Source organism: Girardinichthys multiradiatus, chromosome 5 (genome assembly GCF_021462225.1).
Source record: "Girardinichthys multiradiatus isolate DD_20200921_A chromosome 5, DD_fGirMul_XY1, whole genome shotgun sequence".
NCBI lineage: Eukaryota > Metazoa > Chordata > Actinopteri > Cyprinodontiformes > Goodeidae > Girardinichthys > Girardinichthys multiradiatus.
The window spans coordinates 5,531,400-5,554,284 of NC_061798.1; the positions used below are offsets into that span (position 1 = coordinate 5,531,400).

The window sequence follows — 22,885 nt, forward strand, 5'->3', positions numbered from 1 at the left end:
CCACCTCCCACCTACGGCTGAGCACTGCCAGTCAGATGATGGAAATAAGGCTACAGCAATCTTCCTCTGCATTTGTTTGAAAATATTTCCAGCTCTGAAAAATACAAACAGTAGTGTGTAGTTTTAAAGCTACAGTAGGCAAGCTGGGAGCAGCATGTCTGTAAAGCAGCAGACTGCAGGCTTGGCACCTAAGCCGACTCAGCTTGTTTTACCCCCGGCATAAGGATAGAACGTTTACAAGTTTTACTGATTGTAATGCTAAATATTCTGACAGCTAGTTTTACCATTGTAAAGTTAAAACCATATCAACTGTCACAATAATGAAAATCACAGGTTTGTGATCATCCAAGTAACAAGTCAAATCAGAAACATCACCAGAGATCCAATGGGGAATCAGTGAGTGGGGGTGTTTAAACAACTAAAGAGCACAATATAAGCTGTTTTTGTCCTCTCTACAGAAGTAAATAACTCCTGTCTCCAGCAGCTACTAGCTGCCTAGCGGCTAATGCAAAGTGAGCTATTATTTAGCTATATATGTACGGTCTTCAGAATGGTCTGGTTTGTCTATTTAATTTGTTACCAGTTTATCCACCTTCTTGAACTATCAGCACAATAGTCGAATGTCTGCTTATACTTAACTGGACAGCCAAAATATCAATAAGACTATTGTAATGACTCTCCCAGGGCTGTGTGATCTCAGTCACAAAGATCTATATCAGGTGTTGGCATAAAAGGCTGTGAAAGTCTACACAGAATACATATATTACGTAATGGCCGAATATATTACGTAATGCATGGAACCTAGAATGTAGTAGTCAGTGATGCATCATGGGACACAACGAAATCAATAAATATCCTTTATGCGTTTAGATAATGAAAAAAATGTTTTTAATAACTAAGAAAATGACTGATGCTCTTTTGTGGATTGATTGCTGCTATGGAATAACAAAAAACAACTAATTTCTAATTTTGTTAGAGTGACCTGCAAGTTTTCCTCCATTGGATGTTTCCCCTCATCATCTTTATTGGCCAATGAAAAAGCTGCCATATGGATCATGGCTTGATTAAAGGACTATTTCTGCTTTTAGAAAAATCTGTCCTATCTTAAATCAGCAGATAATATAAAATACTTCTGTGCACATCAGACTGGATCATTCTAAACCAGATACAGAATACTAGAACACACTGTATAACATGTGAAATCTTTATTACATTTGTAATAAAGGTTTAAGGGTTGTGACATGTGCATTCATAAGAATCAAGTTTTAACAGAACACAAGTTGTTTTAAAATAGTCCGTCTTTAGTTAGGAACAATTCAGTCCAGTGTTGACCAGTCAAGTATTTTGGATTATGAGCAGTGAAACAGCCTTTTACTTAAGCTATGAACAGAATACGAACTTCCCTGTCCTGTCAGTAAGACTTCGCCAGTCAGTCTTAGTCAGGATGGAGAACAGATGGATAAGAGCTTATGGCAAAGGTTGGTGATGCTAATGAAAAGAGCGGCTTCAATGACTGACCAGATCTTGAAACATTTCTTGACTTAAAAGAGTAATTCAACATAATGTCCAAAAACTCAAAACAGAAAATGCAGTAAAGCTCTGGGGTAGTATAGGAGGTTAATGTGTTTGCCGAAACACCAATGGAACAGGTTTCAATGACGTTTTCATACAAGACGCATCTACTTCACAACACCCCGCTCTGTGCTCAGAATGCACACAGCGCTGACACAGCAGGTAGCGCTGGACAGCTGTGGATGGAAGTTAGAGAGACTGGCAGCGTTGAGCTGCTGCTGCTACAAAGTTAGAACTAAAGGGAACTTTATCCAGTGGCTCTGATTAAAAGACATGGGAGCGTTCCTGTTTTTAACTTTTTACACTTTATAACTTCTGACAGCTTTCCTTTTAGGCAGCAAGTCCAGAATATTGTATGTGGTGAGATCATCTGTCTGACCGTCCAAATTTAGTCCAAATGTAGCCATCAACAGGACAATGACCCGACAAACAGAATCCACGAGGTCCAGTCAAAGTCCAGAGCTCATACTGAAATACTGTGGTAGAACATAAACAGAACTGCACACAAACAAATACCTCTAAACTACAATGAACTAAAACAGTGTTTCTCCAGAACACAAACACAGTAACTAATTGTTCCTGCTAATTGTGTTTCTACATCCTAATAATGTCAGGATCTGTCTCTGTTGGGTTTACTTTTTTTTTTTTCTTTTGCTCTCGGTGGATGACACCCTCCTTCCCTGCCTATGCTTTTTGTCTGTGTTTTTCTCAGAGCCTCGCTTTGCATATCCTCCAAACTTGTAAATTATGGATTTGGTCAGCTGGTCTCTCAACGTAATTGATCAAATTTTTTCGACGGGAAGACAGGGTAAAGGAGACCCCTTTTGTCCAGACGGGACGTTCTTCTCTGGATACACAATGGATTCTTGGCAGCAGTGGAAGATTGTGTGCCTGACTACGATGTCGGTCGAGGACGTGGAAGATGTGTACATATTTGGACTTTGATAACAGGATTTCTGCTTTCTGGAGTTGGTGGTTACCTGGCTTATTGAGTGATTCGCAAAACATGGGCGGCTGTTCAAAGCGTTCCAAAGCTGCCTGAGATGTTGGATGGAGTCTGTAGAGCGATCAACACTCAGACTGAAATGTTAAGAGAGCAGAATCGCAAGCTGGACACGATTCTTGAACAGAATCGCAGCCTGGCAGCGGTTGGACTCAGAGGTTAAAGGATATAATCTTGGAAAAGTTGTACGCTCGAAATCTGTGGAAAGTACCAGAAATTTGGCTATATGGATTTGCAATTGAGAAATACCAGTAAAACTCTTAAGGTAGCTGGAAATTCACAACCGCCTGAACCACAAAATGTATTGTTTTTCTAAATCTGGCTCCCCAATGTGGCCTTGGCAACTTCTGCTAACTGGCTATCGACAAAATATCTCCTGGATGTTATATAAATACGACGCTCTTCCCCAGCACTCCCCTACCAGCTGTGTGCTGATAGGACTATGCGGCCGATTGATAAAACTTCCACCTCTCTTCTCAAGGACAATGGCGCTTCTATCATTGTTGACAGTCTAATTCTTGAAAACACACTCAGACATATATATTCGCACCATCAAGATTCCACCGTACCCTTGCTAAATCTTTACTTATGTGTGTGTTGCTTACCCCTGCTGAGGTTTGTTGTACTACTTCAGACTCTATTCTGCTAAGAATAGAGTCTGAAATATGATTTTGTTTTTCCTCCCATCTTACTTTACCTAAATGTGTGATTTCATTACTTTTCATAGATTTTCAAATTTCTCAGGAGGATTACCAGCAAAAGCCAAATATTATTAGTATTTGAAAATTTGGACTAAAGCTGTTTTTACACCAATGACCCAGCTTCTTTAGTTTCAGCACAAGACGCTTTCCTTACAATAGACTTTTAGATTGCTTAGAAGGATTCATAGAGTTTTAGATTTCTTAGAAGGATTGTTTTACAATTATTTCATACCAGTAAAAGCCAGACATTATTAGTATTTGAAAGTTTGGACTATAACTGTTTTATACCAGAGATCCAGCTAAGAAGGATTCATAGATTTTTAGATAATTAGAAAGATTGGATTAGAACCAGCTCTTACCAGTAAACCCCCAAGGATTATTAATGTCATTTGATATGTTTTTCTGTTGTTTGACTCTGTGTCATTGTAATGTTTTTCCTTATGTGCAGCGCCTTGAGTGCTTTGTTGCTGAAAAGTGCTATATAAATAAACTTGACTTGACGTTCTGCTTAGCTAGGTGCTTTTCTGTTCAGGCTTATTTAGTTTCTTTCTGGTTAATTTTGTTGCCTTATGTGTTCTGGTGTTAGATATGTTTAATTATATTCTGATAGATCTGGTTTCCTCTTGTTTATGTTCTTAAGTCTAGTCATTGTTTTCTTGTGTTCTGGTCACTTCCATGCTCATCAGGTTAGTTAGTCACTCTCCTTCAGTTCTCCTGCATTTCTGGTCACAGCTGTTTTCTATCCATCCTGATTAGTTCCTCTCCTAGTTCATCAGTATTAGTAAGTTCTCTGTTTTTCATTGTTTGTCACCAGATTCTCTGCATTTGTTGCCTCTACATTTGCTGCTGCATGGCTCCCTAGTTCCATGTCCCAGTGTTCTTGCATTGTTACCCTGCCTGCGTATGTAAGTGTTTGTCAATAATTAATAAATCTTGTCGACTCACCATGCGGCTCCCGTCCTCCTGCCTGCATTTTGGTCCTGCTCAACCTCAAAATAAGACAAATAAATGGATGCACTTAATTAACTAGTGAATTATCGGCCTAATTTGTTTAGGTTAAATTTCACACTGGGTAAGGACCAGATATATTTACCAGGTCCTACTACATAAATCCTTAGAACTGGCACTGTAGCCTTATATTCCTAGATGTTGACTGAACAAATTAACCACAGCAGGTGATTTATTATTGTGTAGATCCAGTTGGAAACAGATATTTTCATGCACTGTATAAATAGACAGAACTTTTTTTCATCACCTACACTAAATCAGGCTAAATGTTTCCTGTTTCAGACCAGTTAAGGTTATTATTATTATTATTATTATTATTTATGTTTGCCTAATACCAGAATAATGAGGGAAAATGTTTTTATTACTTTTTTTCAGATTTAGAAGTTTACATCCACTAAGATTACTACAAGTTTAAATAATTGGTGAGCCCAGGCAATGATGTCATGGCTTTCTACGATTCTGACAGATTAATTTAAAACATCTTAGTTCAATGGAGGCCGAGCTATGGATGTACCTGCTTCCTGGTGTAAAATCATGGGAAAATTCCAAAGAAACCAGCCAAGATATTAGTTAGAGAATTATGGACCTCCAAAAATCTGGTTCATGTTTGGGTATAATTTCCAGATGCCTGAAGGTGCCTCCATCATCTGTTCAAACAATTCTATGCAAATATAAACACAATAGCAATGTCCAGCCACCATACTGTCCAGGAAGAAGATGGGTTCTTTGTCGCAGCATGTTGGTGTGGGGGTGTGTTGCTGCTACTGCAAATGGTGTACTTCAGAACATAGATGGCATCATGAGGAAAATAACGTTTATGTAAAGGTTTTGAAGCAACATCTCAAGACATCAGCCACTCTGTTAAACCTCGGACACAAACTGGTCGTCCAAATGGACAATTACTCTGACCATACCACTAATTTTTTCACAAAGTAGCTTAAAGACAACAACATCACTGTTTTAGAGTGACCGTCACAAAGTCCTGATCTCAATCCCACAGAAAGTTTAGAGCAGAAAATGTGTGTGTGAGCAAGGAGTCTACAAACCTAACTCGGTTACACCAGCGATGTCACAAGGAATGGAACTAACTACTGTGAGAGGCTTGTGGAAGGACACCCAAAACATTTGATTGAGGCTAAATGGACAGCTTTGGCTTTGAGCTTTAGTTCCACACTTTTCTACGTGGTTTAATCACAATAAGATATAAAGGAATTGTATTTTACATTTGATGAACCAATCGTCTAAGTTTGTAAAAGCTGAGCTACAACTTCTCCATGTCTTTTTTTATTTGTCAGGAAGCAGCTGAAATTTCACACCCAGAACTGAGTATTTTTCATTGTGTGCCGAATTGTGGGAAAAAGCTGCGAAAGCAACGTCTCTCTGGGAATTATCTCGAGGGGGTATGAACATATGCCACTAAGTGAATCAATCACTCAGTGTTTGCTCAGCTGATTTTCATCAAAACCCATACACAGACCAGGCATAACAATATGACCACTGACATGTGAAGTCAATAACACAAAATCTATGATCACCAGGGAACATGTTGGTGGGTGGGATAAATGTATTAGGCAACAAATGAACATTCTGTCCTCAGAGTTGATGTGTTAGAAGCAGGAGAAATGGACAGCATAAGGATTACTGGGTTCTGAAATTATGTTATGTTGGTGAGGTGATTGGGTCAGGGCTTTTGTCTCTGGTCTGCAGTGGTCGGTATCTATCTAAAAGGGCCCACGGAAGGACAAGTGGAGAACCGGATACAACGTCAAGGGCCACATTCATTGGGGAACAAAGGCTGGCCCGTATGGCCCAATCCAACACACGCTTTACTGTAGCTCAAACTACTGTAGTGGTTCTGACAGTAATTTGTCAGATTACACTGTGCATCACAGTTTGTTGGGGCTGCATGCATGCTGACCTCTTTCCGCCACAAAACGCACCAACCATAGGCATGAGAGCATCAGAACTGGACCACACAGTAAAGGAAGAAGGCAGTCTGGTCCGATCATTTATGGTTTCTTTAACATCCTCTCTCCATAGCTGGGTGGGTATGAATCACTTACTTGGGGAACACATGGCACCTACCCAAGCACTGATGCAGACCATATCCACCCTTTCATGAAAATGGGATTTCCTGATGGCTGCAGCCGCTTTCAGCTGATAATACACCCTGACTAGGGATGGGTACCAGTTTTTGGTACTTTTTGTGTGTTCATGTGGTGATAAATGTTAATTCGTTGAACAATAAAATCTCCAACTTTTTCAATTTAACATATTTTTTAATATATAAACTTTAATGAATATATTAAAACAACATCCAGCTGGTTTTATTGTAACAGGAGTTGTAGCCGTAGATCTGACAAAAACTGTGCACTCTAAAAGCCTTGAGAAAAATCTTGTACTTAACCAGGTGCTTCTTCAGATTAGAAGTATTACCGCTGCTGACCTTGTGCATCACAAATATTGCAGCGTAATCTGCATCACATTTATAAAAGTGGAGCCATACTTTCGTCGTTATGCTTTTGTGCGTGCAATGCTGTGTTCATGTCCAGCTTGGAAAATCACCCACTCTTCCACTTTCAGTATCACAATGATGCGGTTAGGTACCGAAACATGGTACCGTTTGATTTTACGTGAATAGGTACTCGGTAGTACTGATGGAATTCAGTCGGTACCCATCCTTAGCTATGACACAAAGCAAAAAGGGTTTACCAGTTTCAGTTGCTGACCTGACCTCCAAATTCTTCAGATCTCAATCAAATCTAGCGTCTTTGGGATGTGCTGCACAGAAAAGTCCAATCCATGCAGAATTTTCCTCACATCTTACAGGACTATACGGATCTGCTGGTAACATATTGGTGCCAGATACCACAGCAAACCTTCAAAGGTCTAGTGGAGTCCATGCTCGACAAGTCAGAGCAGCAAAGCTGGGACTAAGACTTTATTAGGGGTGTGATCATAATGATATGCCCGATCTGTGAAAAACAGATATTATGGTAGCCAGATTCTTCTTGGCAGCATCAGAATTTCTTTATTCATTTGATTATCTGTACCAATAAAGTGTTAGAAATGCATGATAAAACTGTGAAAGTGAAAGAATATCTACTGAGATCCAACAAAAAAGAAAGAGATGTTTTTAAAGGTAAGATGAGGTGGAAATAAATAGAATCAAACCAGTTATCCCTGTGGCAGCAGCTGAGGGTGATGCTGCTTTAAAAGCATGAGCAAATGTTTAACAATTTGTGCAAAACTGCTAAACCTGTTTGGATCTAGGCCCCCTGTCCAACTCCAGAAGCAAAGCTGCCTGACTAACAGATGGTTTTATTTGAACCCCAGACCCATGGCATCGCAGTAACACTGTGGCCACAGACGTAGTAGGTAGGGCAGGAATTTTATCTAACATCTGATGTGCTGCTGCTCAGCTAATACAGCCATAGTGGGAGGTCTGATGTGTTTTCTGGACAGGACCCATAATAAACTGTTTTCTGTAGAGTTCTTTGTTAAGACAGCTCCCTTCGCCACATAGATCTAGACAGTAAAGCCAGAACTCACCACATTCAGTTTCTGAGGAGCTTGAGAGTTCAGCCTCTACCGCTGTTTCTTCTGCTCCCTCTTCCTCTTCTTCTTCTTCTTCTTTTTCCTCCTCTTCTTCCAGCTCCGTGTTAGCCTGGCTGTCCTCACTGCCTTGTATCTCTGGCTGAACCTCATCCACTTGCACCTCCTCAGACTGGGAGTTGTGAGCAGGCCTAGCAGACTTCTCCCCTCCCTGGCCCAGAGAGTAGTTGTGTTCCTCACTGCAGTGCTCCAGAACCAGCCCTGCTCCTGCTGCCACCACTTCCTGTTCCTCTTCTTCCCCTTCCTCCTGTGCCACCTGATACACCTCGACCGTACACTCCTGTGACACCTCTTCATCCTGTTCGTCTCCCATCCCTTTTCCTGCAGCACACAACTCCCCTTGTGTTGCTATGGTAACAGAGCCATGCCCCTCCTCTTTGCCCACAGCTGTGACCTGGACTTCCTGGGTTACGGCAGGGGCTGAGCGCCTGTCCCTCCTCTTCCACTCCTCTTCCTCTTTCTCCTGCTCCTCCAGACTCCTCCCCCAGCGGCCCATCAGGATAGCCTCCTCAGAGCAGGCCAGCAGTTCCCCGCCGACTCCAAGGCCCAGCTTGGTGTAGCGAGCCATCTCATCCAGTGCAGACACATCCCAGCGTTCTGGATGCTGATCCTCACCAAAACCCCCATCATCCACGAGGTCACTCAGCAACTCGAAGGGCCGTTTCCTTGGTGATGCTGGGGAGCCCAACATAAGGAGCACGCTCTGCAGGGGGGCAGAGATTTATGTATTAGCTAAGAAAATGATTTGAAATCAAGGATAACTTTTGCCGCAGCATCCTGTTCTCTAACCTGATCATAATCAGTCCTGCCCCCCTGTGGCGACATGGCCAACGGGCAGGGGCTTAGCAGGCCCCTGTGGCTCCCGTAGGCCTCGCCAAATGCAGGCTCCATCCCGTTCATACCCGGCTGAAAAAGAGGAAGCAGAAAGAATGACAAACTCTTAACATATAGGCCAAGTGCAATGGCATTGAGTGACTGTTAGACTTTACCTGAGGCATGCCCGAGGCAGGAAGGTGTGGACACAACGTCAGATCAAGCAGCTTCTGCTGCAAAAAACAAGCAGAATTTTTATTTGGACTCTAGAAACGGATATTTCCACTGCAGAAATCAGCCAATTATGTCTTCCCTCTGTGTCCACGGCAGGAACCAGGGGAAAAACAGATTACCTGGGTAAAAATTTAAACCAGACAAAAACATACTTTGTGATTTAAACTGAACTAGTGTTTTGCTGTGGAAGGCCGGCAAACATTTTATACTTGTTGAAACATGTCTCAGTCATCTCCCAGTTTAACAGCCCAAAATTTCTGTTTGTTTTCTATGATACTGCATTGCTTATATTCTGAGGCATTAATTAAATCAGCTAAGGGTAGCAAAATGAAGAGACAGATGTAAGGAGAATGTTTTTCACCTTAGACTGAGAGGGTGAAAATGTGGAGCCCTTTTTCACATTTCGCAGTCCCAAAAATCTTAGTGTTACAATCTGAAAAAAACAGAAGAAAGGGGAGTCACTGAGTCTCCTTAATTTCACACCCACATGTAGAACAAGTTTGCTTTGCTTGAGCAACCAAACAACAAACCAAAGAATTGTAATGTGTTCAACAACTGACTTAGCTTACTGACATGAATAAGATTCAGTACCAGGAATCATTTAACATCAGGGACTGATTGGTTTAGAGTGGCATATTCGCTGTAACGCTATGCCCTGCTCTTTAAAGTCTTTGCAGCCTTGATGGCTAATGCTGCTCCTGTTTGGTCTGTTTTGTCTATTAATACATCCATTTATTCAACATAAACCAGCTTGCTGCTGCTGCCAGAAATGTAGGACAAGTCACTTCCTGTCAACAGAGAGCTCTCCAAACAACAAGCTCAGAAGCTTTTACGGGGTAAAAAAAGGTTCAACTTGATCGTGTGGAGGGTTACCACAGAGTGGTTGTTGTTTCTGCAGAAACAGATGTTTTGTCACATACTTCAACAAGCAATAACTTTGATGTCATTTTGTTAAATATTACACAACCTGAGGAAGATGGAGGGAAAATACAAGCACTTGGAAACAGGAGCAGGCAGTAAAACTAAAAGAGAAACACAAGGATTCATGAAGGAAAAGTCTTAGCAAAACTCATCAGATCCCATACATTCATGACAAGATCTTAATATTGATAGTGTTCTGCAATCACTAACATACTGGAGATCAAATGGGCATGACCCTGACTGGTGGTGAGTCAGTCTTGTCCTTGCTTTTGGAGCTGTTAGCTGCTGTTTCCTGTCCAACATTTCAGTGTCCTGATCTATGAACCACTTTCTCGCACAGTACTGTCCCAATTCTTGGACAGAATTGTAATTAACCACGCTCTCCTGGATGAGAAGCAATCCCAAACACGGACTGTCACTCAGAGTCCTCGTCTGTCCATCCTTCCACGTCCAGAATAACTGCAGTCTGGCCTTAATGGCTTGTTAGGAGAGAAGTAGCTTCTAATCTTCTTGGTTATTGTCCAAACGTCTCTGCCTTACTGTGCTAGCAGATGTACAAACACCCACCAGCACCCAATGTACGGCAAGCTCTGCACTGGTGGTTCACAATTATGTAGCCCCACAGAAGAAAGACATTATCTCAAAGCGATAATGAGATCTGATGAAAAAAGTCGCTGGTGTCTCACTGCCACACCTACAGGATATTTACACAGATACCTGTGGTGCTTAACGGCATTCACTCCAGAGGCGTGGATGGTAGTGCTACGTGCTGCACATTTTTGGACATCCAGAAGTCTTTTTCTCTGCAAACAAAACTCCCACCGTGAAGTTCTTGATAATCTGCTAAATTGTTCTTGCAGGTACAGAATTCTTACCAGCAATGTTCTTTCACAACAGGCCGTTTTGATGCAAAGCAGTGGCAGCTGCACATATTTTCTGGAGATAACGATTGCTAAGACAAGAACAAACTGATTTGAAGCACGTGTAGCCCATTTTTTTAGCAATCATTCTGCTAATCAAGTTGCTAAAATGATGTTTTTCACAGTTTTACTTGTTCTGATATTACTGCACTTAAATTAAATAAAGCTGATCATTTTGTACAAAGACAAGAACACAATGAAAAGGCTTTTCATATATAAAATAAACTCTTTAAGCCAACAGAGCTCTTTGTAACAAGTAAATATAAATACGGCAGTGTAGCCTAGTCTAAAATTAGAGTAAATTGTCAGCACACAAACTGAATGTGCAAAGTTTGCTAAATATATTTCAGCCCTGTCATGACTGCAGATCTGTTCAGCAGAACATAAGCTAGGAGCCTCCTCAGTTATACTGTTACGTCAAACTGGAAGTAGAAAAACATCCTCACAGGTTTTTATAGCTAAGTAGGCAATGTGTACTGTGAGGTTGAGTTTGAAATGACAAAATCTCTTGATACTGTGTACAACCTGAACGAGATTATCTTGGTCTGATTACTTTGAATAAAAATACCACAGCTTCCTGATGTCGTTTCAGCACAAAGATCCAAGCAAAATTGACTAAATGTGACACAAAGATTTAAACAGAAATATAAAACAAAAACACCAACTAAATAATTGGCCATTTTTAAGGTGAAATGCTTAGCCCACAATGTTACAAACCTTTGCTGTTCTGCATCTTATGGAGGAACACAAGTATAACAAGCTGATGATGATGCAGCCTGCTATATAGACATACATGCAGGTGACCCTACTAGGAGTGATGTGTGGTGTTCCCTTAGTTTCCACACTACGACTTTTCATGTTTTTTGCAAACAGCCCCGTTTGGCAAGGGAGAAGTGTGTGTCCAGCCAGTAGAACTCCAGTCATTCTGATGCCTTCTATGGCATCTTATCAGAATGACTTTAAACCATTGGAACAGGAAATTGTAGCTATTTTGACACCATAACTTCTTCAAACATTGATAGAGATAAAGAGCCCATGCCTACTAGATACAACGAATAAAAAAACAAGATCAGCACGGAGTTGGTCAAACCTGGAGCTTGTCTCTCGTTGCACTACATCCTTCTACCCGGTACGTGGTATTTATATTTCTGCTAATCTTACAACTTAAATATACTGTAATTTGCAGGGTATAACATACATTAATGTAGTTCAGGGGAACATGACTTAACTGAAAACCGTAAAAAAAGTAATCCACAGACTACTGTTCTGATGATGAAGACATGTTTCTGGAGAGGTTTTACTTCCTTCTCATTAACAACTGAATGCAGGGATTTTGGCTCAGCTTGTTCAGAAACAAATGTTTCACAGCCGACCTCCCAAATCCTTTAAACTGACTCCTTTGAAGAACCGCTTTTTGACTCCCTAACCCGGTCACACTCGACCAATGACATCTTTAGGGTTCCGGACCCAAACGCTGCCACAGAGGAGAAGAGACGAGGCACAGCTGCGAGCACTGATCAGCCTGAGACGCTTACAAATGGCAACATGATGAAACACAGGGTAACATCTATCCACGCACACACACACAGACACACAAACACACACACACTCACATACTGCAGAAACAATGCTGCCATACTGTTCAAAAACTGCAGAAAAGCCAAGGCAAACAGTTCCAATGGGCCCATGTTCAGTGATTTGAGAACAATGCCAGAATATGTTCTGCTTGGATTGACCTCAGGAACACAGGAATGAGGAAATGAAAATTTGCTTGGCAGTTGTGACACACCACATGGAAAACTGGTATTTGGCTCATAAAGCATGCCAGCTACCAAAACACTGTTACACAAACAACCATCAGACACATACAGCAAAGTCCAAAGCCGATGACAAATGACCCCTGCTAACTAAGAACGTTCCAATACATACCTCCTCAGCACAGAGATGCAGCGATTCAACTGCAGGTTTGTGGAAGTGTTAGTGCTGTGTGTAATTTTATGCCAGCAGTTTGCTTGTGCACACAACCAGTTTTGCTCTGCTTCCTTCTCTACGTAGGAAAAACATGGCAAATGCCTGCAGCATTCAGTTATCAGGAATCCCTCTTGTAATAATAATAGCTATCAAATTACGAGATAAAGGAAATATGTGGCAAACATACAAATTTGTTCAGGAAAATGTAAAGACACTTTGTAGCATCTTCATTTAAGCTGCTTTAGGTGGACACCCTCATTTACATCCATGCACCCACTGGTTGTGTTTAGACTGCAGCTGAGGCACCAAGCTGGCCTTTGTGGAACAACTAGCCTCATTTTGCAGGTGTTGGCTCAACATAGGTCTCTGTCCAAAGGTCCCAAAGCTCATAAACAGGCTCTGACAGGTAGATTTTACAGCATCACCACAGGGAAACTAAAAAGCAGCGATTTGTCTCAGAACACTGTAGGTTACAAACCAGCAACGGCCATCGGTGTGACGATCGGCTAAAGATTTGTTTTGTTCTTTGTAAACAAGAATCCGTGAGCGAACAGAATGCCCCCACCACTGCAGTGTCTGTGACCAGGAATTTATTCACAAAGCAAACAAGTGTGCTGACATTTACAGTGTGGGGCGATACAACTCATTTGGCGTAGTTCATGCATGACAGAGGGCATTTTGTCCTTCTATGTAGCTACAGAGCGGCCTGCACTGTTGCATATATTATTACCTTGAGTAAATATACCACAGCTTTCCTGGACTGACACAAAACTGAAAAAGGAAATGATCTAAAATCTAATTGCTTTTATTTAAAGCAAAAATGCAGCAGTTATTCCAACTGCTGCTAAGATGATAAATCACTGATTGTTACAGTTATAATAAACAGTAAATTGATCATGTCATTAGTAAGATTTATAAGTAAGTATTTTGATTTTGCTGCACTGACCTAAGCAAAAATATAGAATAAACCCCTACTATTGTTGGAAGGGGTTTTCAAATGCTTATTGGACAGAATATTATACTTTTTGTTTTGCTGCTCTTTATGGAGTAACACATGTCTACTGAACTAGTATTAGCTAGTTAATCAGTCAGGGTATCAGCTCTGGTACCCAGGTGGCAGTCAGACGTGCTGCTCATAGCTCGCCAGCTGTAGTTTATAAAAAGCTAAAAGTGATGTCTGTATACATGACTGTTTGTGTTTCTCAGAACTGTCCAGGCAGTCACATTTGTCCTTCTAGACAAAGGAAATTTGTGGCAGCCTTTCAGGCAGCTGACCAGCAGTGCACAACAAAAAATGGAACCATGGTATGACCTACAAATGTGGCAGCCTTGAAACCGATGTGTCTAGGATATGAAAAGACGTTTGATTTAAACAAACACGGGACAGAAACAATTTCTTTGGTCGGTAAATAGAGGAAACTGTCCAAAATAAGATCAGGGTTCCTACTGTGTGGAAAAGCCTGGAAACGCCTGAAATTTGTCTGGATCAGTATGGAAAGTTATTTGTATCTGCAGACTTTTTTCCCTGTCTCTATCATCTGTCCATACATCCCTCAGTCTATCTGTCCATCCATCCATATATCAATTCATTGATTCATTTGTCTATTGTCCATCTGTTTGCCTGCTCATCCGTATGACCATCAATCCATCCATGTTTCTTTCCTCCCTTACTTCCTCTTCTTTACAGGGTGATTTAACAGGTTTCATGTTTAAAGCCTGACCCCAGTAGAACTATCTGCCATTCATTTATAATAAGAGGCTAAAAAAGACAGAGAACTCTGGAAATCGGAGTCTTGAAACTTTGGGATATTGACATGAAAACATGCAAGAACCCTGAAAGATGCAGGACCGTGGGAATCTTTCACATCTATACTAAAACTGGAGGGATCTAATTATTTTCTTTAAAGCAATCATATTAAATTACTATTTAACTCAACAAAATTATGTTGCGGCGTTTTTTAAAGTGTTTCTAGAGTCTATTGATAAAAAAAGAATATAAATAACTTCTTTGATCATGTGAACCTTTTTTTTTTTTATTAAAAACGGCACTATATTATTGCGAGTCGATGTTATTTTCTCTCCTCCGAAGCGTGGGCCAAACGTGGGGCTCGTCCGTAAACTCCGTGGGTCTGTGGACCGTGCCAAACTCGGTGGACCTTCAGTAGCTAGAAGAAAGGAAACATAATAACTCAAGCATGATACTGGAAGACGCCGCAGGACCGCGGTGGGCTGCGCCCGAAATGAGGGGAGCGGAGCAGAAAGAGGCTGGGATGGAACACCATGAGGCGGAGGCGGCGGGGAGCGGACAGGGGAGACACCGTGCTAAGCCAAATTAAAGCTCAAAAACAATCTGGACACCGATTAAATCACATATTTGCTTGGGAATTCTTACTATCTCCTATAGTTACACGAATGAATGCAAAAGAGAAAAAGTAGGTTAAATAAACGACCCCCGCCTCCATGTGTCCTTGGGGCTCCGTTCACCACTCAACCGCGGAGGGCTTAAAGTGGCTCTCTGTCAATTCTGAGCGCATCCGACTGGAATGAAGATGCATCTTTATAAAAAATCTCAAAAATCCTATAAGGGAAAAACACGTGCATTTTAAGAAAATAAATGGGTGCCGGTTGGTGGACTCTCTGGTCACGAACACGCGCTGTGTCCGCGCAGCTGGATGGAGCAGCGGCGGGGGGAGAAGCTGTGGTGGCCGCGGAGAACATCCAGCATCGCACGGCGAGCCGCGCTCCAACACCCAGGTTCTCTCTCTTCCACTGTACACAAGCCGATCCAACCTTTCCCATGCATCTTAATTCGTTACAGCTAACAAGAAGCGAACATATACTCACCGTCAGCGGCTGCTTCGCTCCGCGGTGTGGGGAGACGACTCGGCAGTCATCCTTTCAGCCGGCAGACAACAATAAAAAATGGGGCGCAGCTGGCAGTGCCACCGGATGTCCGATATTAATGAGGACGTGGATCAAACCTTCGCGTTTTAAAGCCACCCCGCTTTACAAATGCTGCTTTCTGACCACGCTGCCTTACACTTTTGGAAAACCTGGAAGTCCTATAAAAACACAGAGTTTGATTGCTGTTGATCCACCTGCAGCAGCACTCCCAGACTGTAGCAGACCAAAACAAGTTGGACTCGTCTGCTTTATTATTGTAATAATCAAATCAGAGCCAGTCCAGAGTTTTATGAGACCCAAAAGAGAAGTTGTTTTTGGGTGGTGGGTGGGGTTCGAATTCCGACCAGGGGTCTTCCTGCGTTGAGTTGACATGTTTCTCCCCGTTTTGGTTTGCTTAGTGTGTCTCTTTGTTGCCCTATGATGAACTGGCCATCCCGCCTCACGGTTGTGCACGGACAAGTGAGTATGGATAAATATTTAAACGTTTATATATTATACATCTAGCATAACCCTTATAGTTTACAACTGGAAAGTGATGTCAACCATACAACATATTACATTAACTAAGACACCAAGTTTGTGTTCCTTGAATCACATTTACCTGACATGATTTCAAACTGATTGCCTTTGGGATAAAAATAGGAATACATTTAAAAAAGACCTTTTAGAAAATTGGAAATTCTGCCGTGGTTTCTACAGCTTTGTAAATGCTACCAGAGTCGGGTTGGAAATGATCTCGTTTTCAGTAGTTTGTCTTTGCTTCTATAATGTTTGGGACTTTACAGTGTAGAAAGGTGGAGCTTAAAGCAGCTGGGCCTATTAATGTTTTCAGCAAAAAAAAAAGTTTTACTCCAATAAGAAAACAAGTGTTTAAAACATGAATACATACATTTACATCCACAATAGTTTTGTTTTGAAATGATAAACCATTTGAACACAAACAAACCCTGAAAATGCAGGTGCTCCTCGGGCTCCCTGTTGGTTTGGGGGCCCTAAGCAGCTGCTTATTTATGTCTTGAAAAATATAAAAGCAAGTAGCCAAATATCCTGCTCTAAATGGATGGACCGGCTTTAGATCCCAATTTATGAATCATCTTTTAATACATGTTCATTTGACCAAGATTAAAATCCTTATAAATATTGCCATTGTTTCTTACAGGAATAACTTTAAAATCCTTTGGTTAAACTACTTTTTTACCCGTTATTGTTACATCTGTCAAATAAACAACACTGTGTGATTCTTTACCTTCACGCGTGTCCTCGGATGTCCCCGTCCGAGTTTTCAGGCTCCTCAAGACCGTGGGTAAAATGTCTGCCACGGCCTCTCCAGATGATCCCAGCCCGCACCATCCACGGAGGATCGCGATCAGACGGTAGCTGCGGCCGCTAAGCCCCAGAAATCCCTTTCCTCCTACGGTCACACGCAGGAAGTCGGTTCGCAGCCGGACAGAGCTGGCCTACATGGCGGATAAACAGGACAGAAAAGACGGTTGTAGGACTGTTAAACACCCCCCTCCTCCCCCTTCACCTTCACCCCACCTCCTCCCGTCTCTCCCTCTCTTTTATTGGTGTAGATAAAATCCAGCCGTCTTAGAGACGAGAAGCTGGGAGAATAAAGACACTCGCCGTCTCTTATGGTTAATACAGCTTTAATAAAATGAATCAGACTGACACTACTTGCGGACCCCTACGTTTTTTAAACTTGGTGCCGTCCTTGTGCTCACTAAACAAGACGGAAAGTCACTTTCTGCAGCAGTTCCACAAGTTAAACCCACTTTATATCCAGCCAGAGCCGGAGGCATAAACATAAAGAGGGTGTGGAGCTGGACTCGCCGTAGGTCCCTCTCTGCTGTCACTGTTAGAACTGACGCAGCAGCTGCTCTGGCTGGAAGGCAGCGGTGAGCTACATGTTTCAGACTGCGGCGGACTGGGAAAGCTAACGGAAGCAGTGGTGCGACTGACCTGCTAGCAGCTGGACGGGTGTCAGCTTGTAAACAGCTGCAGTCCTCAGTGTCGCTCTGGTCTGACCTAAGTTTACGATAAATTGTTTATGTCGAGCGTCAATCAAACATTTTGAGGCTTTTAGACTTCCGGGATCGATGTCAAAATAAAAGTCTCGAGGCACGGCGCATGTTCACGTTATTATTAGGTTGTAACTCAAGTCCTCTACTTTTATACTTTCCAACATATACTTTTAAAATATAGCAATATCTTCCTTATTTTCGTCATAAATAAAACCAAAAAGTTACATATTGGCCAGAGCTGGCCAAAGAATTAGTGTGGCCTTAAGCAGAGTTTTATTTGGGAACCACTTATGGTGCTTTTCCACTAGTCCCTACTCAGGTTGGATGCCTCCAACCTTTCTGTGTGAAAACGTGACGTCAGAAGACTGCAGGTCACTGATCGGGGTGGTGTCACTGGTCACAGCCTATTTTGATAACTAATATCTTCAACCATTAAACGTTGTACGCTGGGCTTGTATGTATATGTAGGCCTACACTACAGCAAGGTAGCAGTAGCTCACCCACACACGTTCTTTAGCTTGTACCACTCTATGGCTTCTTCTCTCTCCTGTGCTTATCCAGAGTGCTTTGTCTTGGAGCCTTCTCTGGCTCTCTTCTTTCGCTTTGAGCAGGGAGGGGCGCCTTTCACATTTGAACCGATATGGTACCAATGCCCGGTACCTGGGAATCTGTATCAGTACTCAGCAGTACCAGTTTTTGGTACTTTTGTATGTGTTTATGTGGAAATAAATGTTTATTCATTTAATAATAAAATCTCAGAAATTTTCAGTCAGTCAGTCATTTTCTACCGCTTAGAAATTTTCAATTTAACATATTTGTTTCTCAATATATAAACTTTAATGAATATATTAAAACAACATCCAGCTGTTTTTATTGCAACATTGTAGTTGTTTCAAACATTTCTTCTCCCATGTTGCTGCCGACGACGAGCCGCTAACGGATGCAGGCGTGCTAACGGTACTGAATGCAGGAGTTGTAGCTGTAGATCTGAGGCTGATGAAAACTGTGCACTCTTCAGCCTTGTGAAAAATCTTGTGCTTAACCAGGTACTTCTTTAGATTAGAAGTATTCCTATTGACCTTGTGTGTCACAAATATTGCAGCAAGCGAATCGGCATCCCATTTTGAATAGTGGAGCCATATTTTCAAGCATTTTCTATCAGCAATGCTTGCCTTGTTGACGGTACTAGCAGCTACGAAGATCATTATGCTCTTGTGCCTGCAATGCTGTGTTCATGTCCGGCATGGAAAATCACCCACTCTTCCACTCTCTCAGTGTCACAATGCTGCGGTTAGGTACCCAAACATGGTACTGTTTGATTATACGTGAATAGGTAATCGGTAGTACTGATGGATTCACCTATAAAAGTTCCGAATTTCGGTACCCATCATTAGCTATGAGTTTGACATCCACAGACTGAGCAGCAAGTCCTTCATTGTTGTTTTGTATGTCTTACTAATAATCAAATAACGTTACATTTTTAGACTGTGGAGCCACGTTGCTATTGACAATTCCATCCACATGAGATGGTACTCAACTGTAATGAAATACGAATCAAATCGGGTAGAGTAGAACTGACTCGAGCCAAGTTGAGTAGAGTAGCTAGAGACTATTGGAAAAAGGCCATTAGGGTTTAGCCATCAACCGCCACAGCAATGGTGTGGGAGAGACCGAAGTAACTCGTACTTGAACTGGTTCGGTTCATGTCCTTTCGAACTTTGGTGCTGTGTTGAGCACCAACGCGCGTTACCACCAGTTTGGAAACCAAGTATGATTCAGCAACTGTGAGCATTGCACAATGCGGGGGGAAAGCAAGACAGCGGATCTTGCTGAGCTGCGCACAATGCAGCAAAAATAGAGCATCCATAAACTACAGTTAATAGGAAAAGAAGATGGCGACTCAACAATGGTATGTACAATGTTTTCATTTGCATATGTTCAACTTCGATGAGGGTAACGAAAATGAGTAGTTAAACAATGTTTGTTTAGTGTGTTTTTGCAAACGTATAAATCATGTTTATACCATTATATATATATGGTAAGTTCTTCGTCTTCGCCTCCACTGCATCTTCGACCCGACCACGGATGACGTTGTGGTCAGGAAAACCAAATATTTTGTGGTGCACGAGTTGAACCAGAGTCCGCACTCTGGAACCTCTGTTCGTCGGTGGGAACATGCGTCACCAGTTCAAAATCACATTTGGGAACCGGAACAGGCTCTGAATCATACGCATTTTTTAATCTTAAGTGTTGTTAAGCACCAAAAAGAATTTTCCACAAAAACAACCTTCTTTGTGAATGTTTCCACAAACTTTTAATGAACAAAATACTGAGTACTACAATTTTACAAGCTTACAAAGTTCTTTGTAGTTTCCATAGTTAGCAAAATTACCAAGCAGATCAAATGGCAAATCCCACTGTTTTTCTAACATGCAACTAGAACTAGCAGGGAATGACTCCCAAATCAAAGTGACAACTTCATCCACACTCATACATTGACTGTTTATATTTATGCTTATTTGCTCTACTTCACATCTAATGATGTACACATTAATGTTTCCACGGTTGGGCAAGCCCTGCACTGGAGGCTCACCAAAGCCTGCTAAAGGGTGTACGGGGGCCAATAAGAATCTCATTTGGGGCCCCCTTCCAGCCAAGTCAGTGGCAATTATTAAAGACTCAGTAGAGTTGTTGAGGAGTGGCACATTCTATCACCTTATTCTCAAGCAAGCACAGCAAAAAAAGTCAACTTGATCTACTTACACACAGTTACATTGTAGAAAAAAATGTTACGTTGTTTTATTATCTTATGAGATGTCTGTCTCATTTCCTATCAGAAACAAACTTCTTGAAAATAATTTCAAAGCTCAATATACCATGGGTGTTTGTCTTATTTAAAGAAACACATACAGTTTACCAATATTTTGAGGTTCGAATGATTCTCAGCAACAAGACCATTGAGAATTGATTTGAAAATGTTCGCTATCTTTAGCCAACTTTAATAAATCAATTAAACACAGATTTTTGTGAACAGATTTTTGTCAGCTATGGAGTACAACTTGCTGGATATTTGTTGTCCTGTTTACTATGTAATTAAAAAGAAAGAAAAAAGCGTCATAATTAAACTATGAATACTTTGTGCTGTAGGATGTATATGTGTTTTTGCTGGGCTCATCTGTGTTTTATGTTTGTTTTAATTATGTTTAGATTTTTTTAAATACCATGTAGCCTTAATAGACGTAAAAATGGTTATGAGATATATTTTGTTGCTTTTAAATTTAAAATAGGATTGGAAACCGCTTTCCCGTTTTTTCTTATTTTATATTGTGTCAAACCTTAACCTGAAACAGCAAATAAATGAATGAATGAATGCATTTTATTTAATGACTTAGGACATTAGGTTTAGCTTTTCCGTTCTGAATCATGATTTGTTTGGTTTGTTGCGACATGATCAAAGCTTTGACTGTCCCTCGAGGTCGGATATTTATTACCATAAAAGCATCCAACTGTATTTCCGGTTGTTGCGCTTCACTAGTTCTAACTTGACTTCTAATACTGCCCGTAAAAACGGATATGGTTTACGTCTACGACATGGAATCGTCACAGGGGCGGGGTCACACGACCCGTGTTTAAGGACACCGAGAGAGTCGAGGCTCACAACCCACTGACCCCTGCTGGGCCCGGGGCCGCTGCCGAGCCTGGTCCCGCTGAAACTACTTTACTTCCATACCCACATCTTTACAGAAGGAGCAGAGACAGCAGGCAAAAAAAAGAAAACAACTAATCTCAGGAAGAAAATGTTTGTGGGTCACTTTTTCTGAAATATGCGAGGTTCCGTCCAACATTCCAAAATTACTCAGGAGATGGAATAAAGATTTTTTATCTTTGCACTGGACTGGTTGAGCTGACTGCTTTCATACACTGACTTGTCTAAAATGTAACAATCATTAAAGACATATTATCTATGCTTTATTAATATATTAATAAATACAATTCTTATAACATTTAAGCCCATAACCATAAATAATGGTTGGACAAGGGAGATAAAAAGAGCCTAATCACAATACAATCAGACCCAACAACCATTGCAATGTTTTTCTCCAGTTAGGTATTAATTCTTTGCTATTTGTAACAATTATTGTGAAAAAATTTCCACTTGTTATTTCACCATTGTTTAAAGGTTTTCAACACCAAGTGAAAATCCACAGCACTCATCCCACACAAAGAAGGAAAGAAAATAATAAAAGATGAATTGCAAATATACAATATGTAATCAGGGACAACAATATGGAAACAACAAATATGTTACCTAAGTTACAAGATTCACCTCACTATAAACAAATAAATATAAGCAGATTGAAAAAAACCCTAATAATATGATAAAAATGGTTTCATGAAAGGTAAGAGAATGTTGGAGTCATTTGAAGCCCAAGATAGAATACCTTACTAAAGTATTTATATGCCACATTTTCTCATCCTACTATATCAATCTTCAATACAAATTATTAGGACTTTCCGTGAAAGACTAATACAAAGTACCACATAGTTGTGATGCGGACGGAAAACAAAATTTTTTCCGAACTCTGTTTGCCCAAATATTTTTACAACAAACTTAAAAAAAATAAAATACATGAATAATAATAAATGCAGCTGTTGTGTTTCTGGCCTCAGAGGTTTGTTTGAGAACAAACATCATCATGAAGTCCTAGGAGCACAGCGGACAGGTCAGGGAGAGAGTTGTGTGGTTGGGATCAACTAGTAACAGCGGGAGCAACAGAATCAAACAACCAAGGCGGTAACAACAGAATGGAGCGAGGCATGACAGAAACCTGCAGGCTCACAAGGATCAGGTGAGCTAAATCACATTGTGTACACAGCAGCTGTGTGAGAAATAAGGCCAAGGACCTGAGGAAAATAGACTAATCACACAGAGATAATAGTAACAATATAAGCAGAAAAAGAGGAATTACTACCTAACATGAAACATCAAGAAAGCACAGGAAAAAGTCATAACATTAGTACCAGAGTACAAAACTCTGGGTCTGTTGAAAATGAAAACCCGAACCTTTATACTGAGCGTGTTCTGTACACATTAGTGAAATTGACAGTTAAAAATGGAAAAATAAACAATAAAGCAAATCTTTCGGTTGCATGCTGATGTTTTTCTCAGATGGAGTCTATCATCAAATAATGTTTGTT

The 22,885-nt window shown here is 41.0% G+C and overlaps 1 protein-coding gene across 6 annotated transcripts in view; it reads right to left on the bottom strand.

Annotated features, from left to right (window-relative positions):
- Positions 1-17,731, bottom strand: part of LOC124868045 (CREB3 regulatory factor-like) — a 36,028-nt gene extending 18,297 nt beyond the window's left edge. Inside the window, exons 1-6 of one of the 6 annotated variants that reach the window (XM_047364823.1) lie at positions 17,625-17,731; positions 16,909-17,119; positions 9,308-9,379; positions 8,889-8,942; positions 8,689-8,805; positions 7,837-8,602 (exon numbers count right to left, since the gene is read on the bottom strand). In XM_047364823.1, the coding sequence (XP_047220779.1) occupies positions 7,837-8,602; positions 8,689-8,805; positions 8,889-8,897 (892 nt within the window). In that variant the 5' untranslated portion in view covers positions 8,898-8,942; positions 9,308-9,379; positions 16,909-17,119; positions 17,625-17,731. Of the gene's footprint in view, positions 1-7,836; positions 8,603-8,688; positions 8,806-8,888; positions 8,946-9,307; positions 9,380-15,602; positions 15,793-16,908; positions 17,120-17,624 lie in introns of those variants that run through there. The other 5 variants (XM_047364821.1, XM_047364824.1, XM_047364820.1 and 2 more) reach the window with 5 other exon arrangements.
- Positions 17,732-22,885: the final 5,154 nt, after the last annotated feature.